Source organism: Anabas testudineus, chromosome 1 (genome assembly GCF_900324465.2).
Source record: "Anabas testudineus chromosome 1, fAnaTes1.2, whole genome shotgun sequence".
Lineage (NCBI taxonomy): Eukaryota > Metazoa > Chordata > Actinopteri > Anabantiformes > Anabantidae > Anabas > Anabas testudineus.
The window spans coordinates 22,850,878-22,862,908 of record NC_046610.1 but is presented as its reverse complement, the minus strand read 5'-3'; the positions used below and the strand labels follow the sequence as shown (position 1 = coordinate 22,862,908).

The following is a 12,031-nucleotide window of genomic DNA, read 5'->3' as shown; positions in this document are numbered from 1 at the left end:
CGTCTGACACTGGTTGATAAACTGCTTCTGGCAAATTCCAATAGCAACATATTGGTTCCCATTGTAATAGTAGTATACTGTAGAAAACAATGCATTGCATGTATGCATGTATATTTATGGCCGAGTGTTTCCTGTCTTTCTTTCTTTAGTCAGCGGGCCACTCTACAAAGAGTCCAAGTGAGTCCAAGTTTCTTCTATTTATGAAGGATGGAGGCCACTGCTCTCACTGGAACCTTCAATGATGCAGAATCTTTTCTGTACCCTTCTCCAGATCTGTGCCTCGATACAATCCTCTCTCTTAGGTCTACAGACTTCTTCCCTGGACTTCATGTCTTGGTTTGTGCTCTGACACACACTGTTAACTGTGGAGGTGTAAATAAATTTAATAATAAATTTGCAAAGATTTCAAACTAACTTGTTTCACTTTGACATTGTGGGGTATTGTTTGTAGAACCTTGAGAAATATAATGAATTTCATCCATTTTGGAATAAGGAATAAGGGAAAATGTTGATGTTGTAAATACTGTAATAATGCAATTAACTGTGCAGGGAAGCGGTCTGATTATGTAGTTTCTGTAATATTTTTAGACTACTTATATTACTTTTACAGCCACAGCTTCTGCACAGTAGAAGTTACCTGACCTAAATCCTCTGTGAAAGTGAAATGTTTGTTAATCTTAGAGTTTCCCAGACTCATGTCTTGTTATTTTCAGTTTTATGTAACTCACCACAAATTAACACACACATTTCTGAGAATTTAGAAATCACGTACACAACTGTTACATTGAGCTCCTGTTGTCTATACATTAAATGCTACTATTGCATGTCATTTACTTGGTGCTTCCTCCTCTCTGTCTCCTTCTCTCTGACATCCTCTGCAGGTATCGGCCTTGGAGCTGTATATTTACAGAGTGCAGCTACTGGCACGACCACTCAACCTTTTTTATATAATTTTATATACAGTAAGATTTCGTAAGGGCTTAAACCTAAACACTGTAAAGTGCTTTTCCACTTTGCTACAAGTGAAAATTGTTGCTTCTGCAAGGAAACAACATTTATTCCCGTCCAGAGTTGAATTAATATTCGTCAAGCTCTTGTATCGATGATGGGACTAATAATGCATTGGTCAGTAGAAATGAGAAGCTACTCACTGCATCGGTTAGGGTTAAATAACTTGTTGCCAGCTGAAAAAAAAAAATTTTTTTTATTAAAATAAATAATCAGTAATTATCCAATGGGATTAACTATTTACTTAGTTAAATCAAGACGCTGACTTTTTTTGGACAGTGTACATAAAGTGACAAGCAGCTATCATGTCATGGAGCACAGACATCCATGTTCCATCATCACCACTCAGACTATCTACTGAAACTGAAGAATCAGAACCCCCAAAGGGGAAATGACTGTTTATCTCCCACTCACAGTGACATTATAGTGCTGCTACATAGTCCGAGTCAATTATGTAAAATACCAAAATCTTTCTCATGATCTGACTCTTTAACCTTGAGTACAGCTCAACCACATTCACTCCCACTTCCTTTGTAATGTAATCAGCAAGTCGCAGCAGCAAACAAATTCACATGTTGCTGCATGTGCTCAAACATGGATTCTTCCATGCACTAACGAACATAAAGACAGAATTTTGTTCTCAGATATTTTTGATTAAAAAAAATACGTTTTTGAAATAGCTGAAGGCGTGTCACGTTTTGGAACCACCTTCATAATCAGACCAGAGCTTTTCATCATCTGAATTCCATCACAAGCTTGAAGCCAAACGTTTGTGCTGCTCCGGAGCCCAGAGGTAAGTTTGATTCCGACATTCACAAAAAGTAGCTCTTTCTTTACGTTCTCCAGCTTTAAGCGACCTCGTGGAGATTTGCATTGTAGGATAGTCACAGAAATAAAACTAGAACATAAAGAGCAAACATAACACATGATGTAACGTTTCATAATCCAATCTAAACATACACAAATGTATTGTGATGTATATACATATACACTCACTGTGTGTGCTCTCTTTCTGCGCACACTCTTTATATGTGTTTGCATGTGTGTGTTTTATTACATGATGGTCAATAGAAAATGACTGATGTGCTTTAATTCTCTACTCAGCATCTGTTAGTTATAACTACTATACTATAGTACAGTGCAGTATAATGCTTTAAACTGCCCCTGCCTGCTTTTTCTCTCGCATTCCTTCTTTATCTATCTGTCATCTGTGCCAGCACTTTTTTTTTTTGGCTGCACTTTATATAATCTCTGGTTCTATCATTTTCAATATCTTCTGTTGCCAGTGTTCTTACTGTTCTCATGCTGATTTTTAATCCATGTATTTCTGCTTTTTGTGCAGCTGACCACCTCTAATCTGGTCTCTCCTCATTCCATTCATGAGATTTTCTGAATAACATTGTGTAATTTGAAGAATATGCAGTTCAGCATAGAGTTTGGCTTGCGGGGCTGAACCTCAACATGCCTACTCAATTCATTTTGAAAAGCACAAAGATATAAAAGTGATGGACCTCTGTTTACACCATTCTGTCATATTTCCTCCACCATACTCTTGTTATACAAACAAATGAATAAATCATTATTTTTCTCCACTTTCATTGTTAAATTTGATGAATGGCGAACATACAGAGAATGCATTGCAACATCTGATAACCATCCTTACTCACTGCCTCTTTCTCCTTTTTTATTCCTCTTTGTAGCTTCACTTATTTCCCCTCGTCACTTTCACAAGTTCACTGTAGGTTATTTCTTTTCAGCGTAAAGATAAGGAACACATACTGTGCACAAAAACAGATGAGTAGAAACAGCGAGAAATGCTTGTTGCAAACGGAAACAGAGAGAGAGAAAGAGTTAATCTGCTCGAAGTGAATGACTGAGAGCAAAGTGGAGCTCTGTATGTCAGTCTGACCCGGCAGGTTTAATCCTGCTCTGTCTTTATAGTCTGGATCTTCACTCTCTAATATTCTATCTAAATTACAACTACCTCTGTGGTAATCCCATGTTGCTGTGGCCTACATTACACTTACAGCCTGTGTGTGTGTGTGTGTGTGTGTGTGAGAGAGAGAGAGGATTGGTGTATCTAGCAGACTGTGACAGAACCAGAGACAATGACAGAAGCAGTTTTGAGAAAGTCAATCAAAATGAATGTCAGATATGATCAAATCCAATCACTCAGAAAGGTGGTCAGACATTCATCAGCTCAGATTTAAAGTGCCACTAGATTACAGGACCTGAAAAGCATAATCCAGTGGATTGTGAAATCAGTGCTTTACTGCTCTCTGGTGGCCAGAATGTCCATAGGATAACTTTCAAATGGATTTGTGGCTCTCATGTCAATAAAATGGCTCTAAACCCTTTTATTGGGGGAAAAAGTGACAGAAATCCCAAATCAATCGAATCAGACTAATAACTTCTGTGCAAAATTTAATTGTGAAATGATGACAAATATTTTATAGCAGTGATTGAAGCTGTTCAAGTGTCAACATTTAAATGTAGTCAAAATGCAAATATCAGCAGAGCTTTGTGCATATGTAATACATGGCTTTGTTTTGGTTAAATGCTGAATATATTTGCAGTGACAATGCTAATATTTATATTAAGTGTTTTTCATGTGTTAACAACCCCCCCCCCCATTTCCACCTCATTTCATTCATTTCCTGTGTTTTCTGAGTGATTGCCTTTGTGATCTTCAGAAGACACAGACAACGGGATGGGTGGTTGGATGTGAGGTGATATGCGTGGTGAATATGAACCCTTTGGTGACCCTGGTGTTCCAAAGCTCACGTCTCGACTGCTCCTCCGCCTAATATGAGCTCTTATGCTCCTCCCTGGGATCATCAGTAAGCCCCCTCCTTCCTCCACCAGTCCGTCAAACACTGCTCCCAGACTTTGACGTATTCTGACACAGAAGTGTGGACAGCTGAAGGCGTACAGAATGGGGTTTAACACTGGATTCAAGAATGCAATGGTTGTAGCCAGGGGCAGCCCCACTTCCACCAAGTAGAGATTGTTCCAGTACTGGGCTGTCACTTCAATGATGCAGATGATGTGATAGGGAGCCCAGCACAGTACAAATGCTGCAATCACAAATGTCACCATTCTGGTAAAGCTCTGGGATAGCTGGCCCTGGCTAGTCTGATTAGACGTAGTGGGGGACAACAAAGTAGGTGTCAAAGTCAAAGGTGGACCGGTGGACGCAGGTTTGAGAAAAATGTTAGTCTTTTTTGTAGATGTAGGGGTATCTGTTGTCCCTGATGCTTCATCTTTGTTTGAGGCAATCAGTGCATCAGTTAGCCTGTTCGTACTCTGCTTCCTCTTCATGTCCCTCTTCCTCAGGCTGAGACCTATTTGGATGTAGCTTGCTGCAATCACCACCAGGGGGAAGAGGAATGCTAACAGCAACTTGGTTATGGCTGTTGCTGCTTGCCTAACTTTGCAATCTCTCTCCAGAGTGGCTTGAGAAGATAAAACCAGGGCGAAATTATGATAACACAAATTTTTACCATCAAGTTTTTTAGTAACGGAGCGGAATAAAGTGTAAGGTAGTGTATTAATTGCTGCCCACACCCAACCCAGGGCGCACACCTTCCAAGCTCCTGCTATTGACCGATGATTCTGGCTCCACACTGGCTTGACCACCATAAGTAAGCGGTCCAGTGAAATAGCTGCCAGCAGGAAAGCTGACACATACATGTTCAAGAAGAAGATAGATGCCTGTATTTTACAGAGTGGGTTGCCAAGCACCCAGCTGTGGGAGGAGGAAAGGTAAAAGGTGAACAAAGGGAGTGTCAGGGTGGCCAGGAAGTCAGACATGGCCAGGTTGAGCACCCAGACAGAGGCCACGGTGCGGCGGCGCAGACGGAAGCCAACCACCCATAGGATCAGTGCGTTCTCCAGAATACCCAGAGAGGAGAAAAGACCATGGATGCAAACCACCACCAAATTGGCTTTTGTGTTGTTGTTGAGGCTGTGCTCCCGCATGAGCTGTAGCATGGGGCAGTAAAGCTCCTCTCTAGTCGAGTTTGACATGGGTGCTCTGAAACGAAAAAGAAGAAAAGTTTCTAATCAGAGGAGCTGAAATTGAAATCTAAATGAATAGGATGCATTAACCGCTGCACATTCAATTTTTTCCAAATTTTTTCATGGGGGCCTGCAGTTGATGATAACATTAACATTTAAAGCACACTTTTAAACAAAACATAGTTAGAAAACAGCAAGATACTAATTACAGTATGGCCTTTATAAAGATCAGAACACTTATTGTAATTTAAATTTATAGTTATTCATGAGAGAAATCAGTTTTAGACAAACAAACTTGTCTAAAACGTTTGATAAAAAGTATAATTTTGTCATTAGTCAAACATTAGAAGTGAGTGCACTACTCCGTGCTTGGACTTCTTCTTTCTTGCTTGTTTTGTTATGAGTCATTTATCAGCTGGATGACTGAGAACCTTCACAAACATACTGCACGCAAAAGACAGGAGGGAGCACAGCCAGCTAGACAGGAATCTATTCATGATGGATTGTTGGACCAACACCGTTAAAAACCTCCTACAGAAATTTTGCACGCATAACGTCTCAAGAACCTGATACGATCTTGAGTTTCACAATTGTGTCTTTTAAAGTAAAGTGCGTAACGGCAATGCCTCTAAACAATCCAATGAGGCGAGTGCGGAAAGCACAATTAAAAAGAGAGAAATTGTAACAGAGGAGGCTTCAATTGTTGAACAGGAGATATTTTTTATGGAATCAGTGGTTTTGATTAGTTGATTGCGATGAATATTGTGATATTGGAAAAACAAGAAGACCCTTTACTGCTTTGTGATAAAGTATGTGGATGTTTTTTTTTTTTTTGTTCTTGTCTGCAGACAGCTGGAGAATCAATAGTGGCTTTCATCATATACTATGACTACATCAAATAAGCACTGTAATCATCTTTGCTGCTGTTGACAATTACAAATTGACTTTGCTACCAAGGAAACAGTAAAGACACGATCAACTGTCTGTTATTTTTGGAAATAGAAGCCTCTGTTGTGTTATAGTTATCCCACCTTGGGATTTTCAACCATACAGTCACAATTTGCTCTAACTAGCCTTTCAAGTTGCATTATAACACACTAAGACAACAACTACACAAGCAGATGAAGTATTTCAGGGGAAAGTGATTCATGTGTTAGTTGAGAGTGTACCTTAGTCTGACACAATAAACTGAAATGTTATAATGCGGGATTACAGTTTTAAAGTTTATTCATTTTTATGTGGAACGCCAAATGAAAAAAGTTCTGTCCTTTTGACAAAAACATGTCAAAGCCTGTAGCTGCGGCCTGACCACATACCAGCTCTTGAGCAACTACACATGCTTATTTAAGCAATACAGTCTGGGAATGCTTGCGAACACAAGATACCAGCACGCCATTGTCAGGATGAAAGTGTTATTATCAATGTACCCATCGCTTTTTTTCATGTCAACCCTTCTAGGTGAAACTACATAATACAGATGTTAAAGACATGAAGTTGGCCAAACCCTCTTTTGCAAATATGTTGTTCAACCTTACCTTTCAATGGCAGAGGTCTGTACAGCATGAAAAGAATAGCAGTGCACCGTCTGCCAATGCAAATCACCATAAGTGGAGGATGTAACCGAAGCCTCCTTGCATAATAGCATGGTAATTGGTTGTTAGTTTTCCTCGGAGTGATTTCAAAGTTGGCAGCACTTATGAGGAAGTAAGTCACCAGAATACTGAAGATGGATTGCTAGGCTGCCTAGTTAGTAACTGGATGTCACAATGTTTGTATTGCTGCAATAATTACTAATATAGAAAATGCTTAGAGCTCTTGTATTAAGACACAGAGCTTAAAAGAACAAATAAAAACCTACTCGTAATAAAAACTGATCTTACCCACCATAAAGAAGCAGAAAACCAGTCATATTGAGGCTCTACTCCTATAAACTATGATTTTATAAGTTGTATAAAAGAATGATCAGTACATATAATACTAATATTAATACCCTCACAGTTTGTCAGGAGGTGGTTGGGGTGGATGGTGGTTCACATAACAAATTAAAGGACTTTCTCACAGGAGAAATATTTATTAATATTTGTATTATTTTGCATGGTAGTATATTGAAATTGTACCCCTCCCTCTTACATGGTAAGCCATGGCCTTTAAAGCTAGAAAACTTGTTACACTGGATTCTAGTATCAATGCGCGGGAGTGCAAAATGTGACAAGAAGAAAACTTTAAACAACAGGAGCACAGTAGTTAAGTTAAGTTGATAAAAGTCAATTTAACATACACTTACAGCTAATGTACTTAAGTATAATAACGTGTTTGTACCACGTTTGTAACATGAAACATTAGATGAGCCACAATATAACTAATGTGAGCATGCAAATTAGATGCTCCTCCACACTTGAATCCAAGGTTCCATTACTTAGTCACATCCTATACTCAGTGATGAGATGAGGTAAACACCATGTCTGCACATGAATACGGAGACATGAGTAAAATAGTCCATGACATAGTGCTGATGTAAACGCCTCCCATCTTGGGTGTAAATTACTGTAACAGGTGTCTCTGGCAAATAGAAGAGAGGAATAAAGACCCAAGCGTTCCACTCGGCAACCAATAACATCAATAAGATGCTAAATAAGCCAGATTAGATACAAGCTCAGTACTACTATTAAAACTGGGCTTCCTTCAAGACAAAATGTCCACTAAAAAGTGTGTGTTGTGTCTCAGTTTCCTGACCTTAATAGTCACCGTAACATTAGAAATACGGTTATCCTGCTGTTCTAGGGAAGCAAAGGTTGAGCCGTTATGACAATGTTGAGACAGTAACAGAAAAATACCATGATAAATATTGTATTACATTCATCATAGAAAATTATTGATTCTTTTTAGGTTGACAGGTTCTATCCAGATTAAATGAGTCACAAAGTTGGCGACTGTTTCGTGTTATATAAATTAATTTGGTCAGCCTTTGGGATCATGGTGATTAAGTTGGGTACATTTAAAAGCTGCTCTTGGGACAGTTGTGTGACATAAAGGAAAATAGTACATTTTGAACCGTTTTTAGACAATTTTAGAGTTGTTACAAAATATTTTTTATAGAAATAGGTTAATATATGTATTTGTGGAGATGTTCTTTTGTGATGGGTTCCTCACAGAGCAGCGCTGCCAGCAGAACAGATATGTGCTTCTAAAGATTTCAAGTGAGGCTCTTTTATTTTCCTTAAATTTTAACAATTTCTGCTAGAATTTTTTCTTTAGCTTTCTCATTTATTGTAGTTTTCTGAAGTCAACTATGAAGTGCTGAGTATAGCTGAGTGTCAAGGATCATAACAGAGCAGAGTTGATTGATTTCCAGGTCTTGTGCTAGCGTTAGCGTGAGTTGCATACATTAGTTTTAAATTTGAAATTAAAATTAAAAACTGCGTGTGCATCTTTACTTGATTTTGACTCTAATTGTTTTAGCATCTCTGCTGTTTGACACAAACGTATATTGACCAAGTTGCCAGTTTATTTATTGCACCTTACAAACCATAAAACTTCCCCACAATAACCATTGAACAAAAACATCTCACATCTGTATAACAGCTTTACCAAACAAACAGTAAGTCCATCATAAAGGTAAGATTTACAGCTGGAAACGTTTTACCCAGATGTACTTAATAAACTTGCAATTGGGTAAAAATGTATTTGATATTCATGTTCGGACACCAAAATCTTTTTGCAAATTCCTACCATTAAAGTATAATGTTAGAGTGCAATAGGAAACAATGTCTAGTATCAGAACTTCCTTCTACATTAAGAAACAAAGACAAAAATAAACAAACCCTGATGGTGCAATTTTACAGGTTAATGTCAATAAGAAACCTGCTGGACCATCAATTAAATGTAACAGACAAAATCAACATACCTGGAGTATTAGGGTAGCATGGAAAAAAGTAGGTCTGCAACAACCAACAAAAAGATTACCATTAATGTCTGCATAATGTTTGCAAGTGATAACAGTAAAACATAAGAGGTACAAACCACACCATAGCAGCTATGTAATAAGAGCAATAAGTAGATCTCACATTGACGGCTATAGCAACTCAGTCCTTATAAGTCTGTAAATGAAGTTGATTTAGAAGTTAACACTCACCCAGGTGTTTTGTTTCACTCACAAAAGAGAGTTTTTCTTGTTCCGTCTTCCCATCGACGACACTCATCTCTCCTGTTCTATCACTTTCTACAGTTCTCCTGACACCCGCTGAATCCCTGCCGAACACACCCACAAATACCCATATGCATACAGACATACCTGCCTTTGCTCCACCCTAAATACAGAATACATTTCTAATGAGTGTGTGAGGACGGATGAAAATTTCAGTGAACTTTGCATGCATATAAAGACAGGTACAGAGAAATAGAGACACATGAAAATTTCATATGGAAAAATACACAACGAATGTCACAGAAATAAAAGATGTATTTTGTCTCTGTCCTGCGTGACTAGTTCACACAGGTCCTTCCACGGTTGGGCGTGTGTGAACAGGTTCCCCTGACATAAGCTGTGCTGTAGCGTCCATGATGATACACTGCAATGACAAAGACTGTGCTGTTAACACAACGGTTTTAATAAATGTTTAATAAATATTAATTAGTTTAGTTAAAGTTAATTAACTCCTCATTTGATAGCTCACTGTACCTGTGGGAGCAACTGTCACACTTAGAAAGGTTTCTAGCACCATCTGCTGGTAAGCACCAGATAAGACACTTTTCACTATCAAGCCTTTATCTGCTCTTACACTCGTAACTGCTGATCAGACAACATTTTGACTGCATGTTTTTAATGTTGTGATGGACAGGTAGCTTGTACACTGCCCCATAAACACATACCCATCAAGCTTTGATGCACTGTGTCTTCTGACACCTGTCGATCATAGCCTGTAATACATTTCCCCGATAGTATTAAAATGTAAAATTGGAACAACTAAATACTGTATATATGCATTTCCAATAGGTATGCATCTCTGTACTAGCCATTATGAGTATAATTAGTATTAGAAGTAGTATTAAATTATATTGTACTTTAGTATACCTTTTGTGCTATTATAATGTAATGTTATATGATCACATTACTACTATAATATTACACTGTACTTGTTCTATTACTTAATGCGCTGTATGCTATACTACATTGTTGTGCTACTAAATGTCATGGTACATTAGTCTTATACCATATTATAATTATATAACATATTGTGTAAAGAATTATAAGTTTATAATTCTTTACACAATTATACTTCGTAAGTTCTTAAACCTTAAACACTGTAAAGTGCCTTGAGATGACTTCTGTTGCGATTTGGCACTTTACAAATAAAATTGAATTGCACATTCAGTGGCTGAGAGAGAGGGAAGAGGGGAGCATCATTGTTCATGGCAAGATTTTAGTCCATAAAACTAGCGCAGACCCTGAGTCTACTAATAATGTTACCTGGAAAATCTGTTGATCGGTTGATAGCTGGGCCAAGTTGCACGGTATGGAGATAGGTGGAGAGATATTGTAACGTCAACTTGTCTTTAAATGGACATAATAAAGACCAGTGCCCCGAACCACCAGAATAGAGGCAAAGGTTTTCTCTAAAGCGTCTCTCATGTTCAAAGTGAAAATAGCCCACTTTTACCTGCCTGGCCACTGTATCATTCTGGGGCTGGTACTTTGTTTTCACTTTCACCTCCTGCTGGTCTATTTGCCAGGGAGGCTAGCTGGGAGTCAACAGCTGATAAATTCTCTTGGTAAGCTTGGATTGTTTTCTCTCAACATTGGCCCACCATTGGCGAACCTCTTCTGTAGTGGCACTGGCTGGGTCCATAGCTGGCCAGTTCGTACTGTAAGGGATGTTTAAAGGACCCAATCAAAAAGGCAGTCATAGTTCATAAAGAGCACAAGGTTTGTTGACAATGAAATAGATAGCACAGAAGCCCTGGACTCTGTCTAGGTGTTCAAACAGTGACGAGAATCTACGGGAGATAGCTTAAGGGAGTTGAAATGAATAGACAAAAGAACTGACTTACTGGGGAGCAAGGTGTTCTGCGAAAGGTAGTTAGTGAAGGCTGTATGGCTGGGTCCTGGGGGATCCTGGAGGTTGAGTCCAGAGAGGACAGATGGCTGCATCTCCAGGGGAAACCTGCTACAAGATGAATGAAGGTGAGATGGCTGTAGCGTGGTAGGGCAAACTAACATCTCGAGCTTGAAGGAACAGAAAGGGGAGAACAACAATAACAAGCGGTGATCACAGGAAAAAACTGTGAAGACTGAAAATCACTGCAAGTAAGCAGCAAAAACTCAGCGGTGGGTGATAAAATCCAAGGTCCAAATAGAGATCTCTGTAGGTCCAGAGTGGTGTAGACTGAGGGGAGCTTATGAAGAGGAGACTGATCCACAGGTGAAACTGAAAAGAGGGAGAGCGCACATGCAACTGATGGTGATAACGAGTGGTGGTTGACAAAAAGTCCAAAATCTAAGTGTGTTAGTGATTCTCTGATGAGCTTGGAGTCAGTGTTTACATGACACTAACATCACCAGTTGTATGTTCAGCCTGTGCCGTTGGTCATGAACCAGTTGCTGCTATCCTGTTATTTTATATCAATCCAGGAACATCCTTTCTTTAAATCTGGGCCATTTGCATCCACTTGACCTCTCTGATACTTCCCATCGCCTTTACTTCCTCAGTACAGCACTAGTGAAAGATTGATTAACATGATCTTTGTTAAAATCGCTGACTTGGAGCACGTGACAAGCAAGGATGGTGGAAAGTAGGACAGAAAAAGCATTAAGAAAGAAATACTAAAGGATACTGACAGGACAGTTTTCACATTATTAAAAGATTCTGTGCTGCAGTTTCTCATTATTATGAGATATCTATTCAGTTATGAGATGTTATACAGTATCATAAGCATACACATACATGATTGAGACCATAAAGCAGTTATAAAGATGCAAGGTGTGGTGTTGGTGTGACAGAAACTA

At 38.8% G+C, this 12,031-nt stretch overlaps 2 protein-coding genes across 3 annotated transcripts in view; one reads left to right on the top strand and one right to left on the bottom strand.

Annotated features, from left to right (window-relative positions):
• The first annotated feature begins 1,225 nt into the window (after positions 1-1,225).
• vwa11 (von Willebrand factor A domain containing 11) overlaps positions 1,226-12,031 on the top strand; it is a 23,657-nt gene continuing 12,851 nt past the window's right edge. Inside the window, exon 1 of the mRNA XM_026359697.1 lies at positions 1,226-1,801. The gene's annotated coding sequence lies outside the window, so the exon portion shown is untranslated. The remainder of the gene's footprint in view (positions 1,802-12,031) is intronic.
• On the bottom strand, positions 3,416-9,273 carry LOC113161886 (prostaglandin D2 receptor 2). Of its 2 annotated transcripts, XM_026359700.1 has the most exons (3): positions 9,161-9,272; positions 8,933-8,966; positions 3,416-5,044 (listed from the first exon to the last, which is right to left on the bottom strand). In XM_026359700.1, exon 3 carries the CDS (start codon positions 5,035-5,037, stop codon positions 3,655-3,657), a length of 1,383 nt encoding a protein of 460 aa, XP_026215485.1. In that variant the 5' UTR covers positions 5,038-5,044; positions 8,933-8,966; positions 9,161-9,272; the 3' UTR covers positions 3,416-3,654. The 2 variants fall into 2 exon arrangements, with proteins under 2 accessions (XP_026215485.1, XP_026215486.1); XM_026359701.1 differs by lacking the exon at positions 8,933-8,966 and having other exon boundaries at positions 9,161-9,273.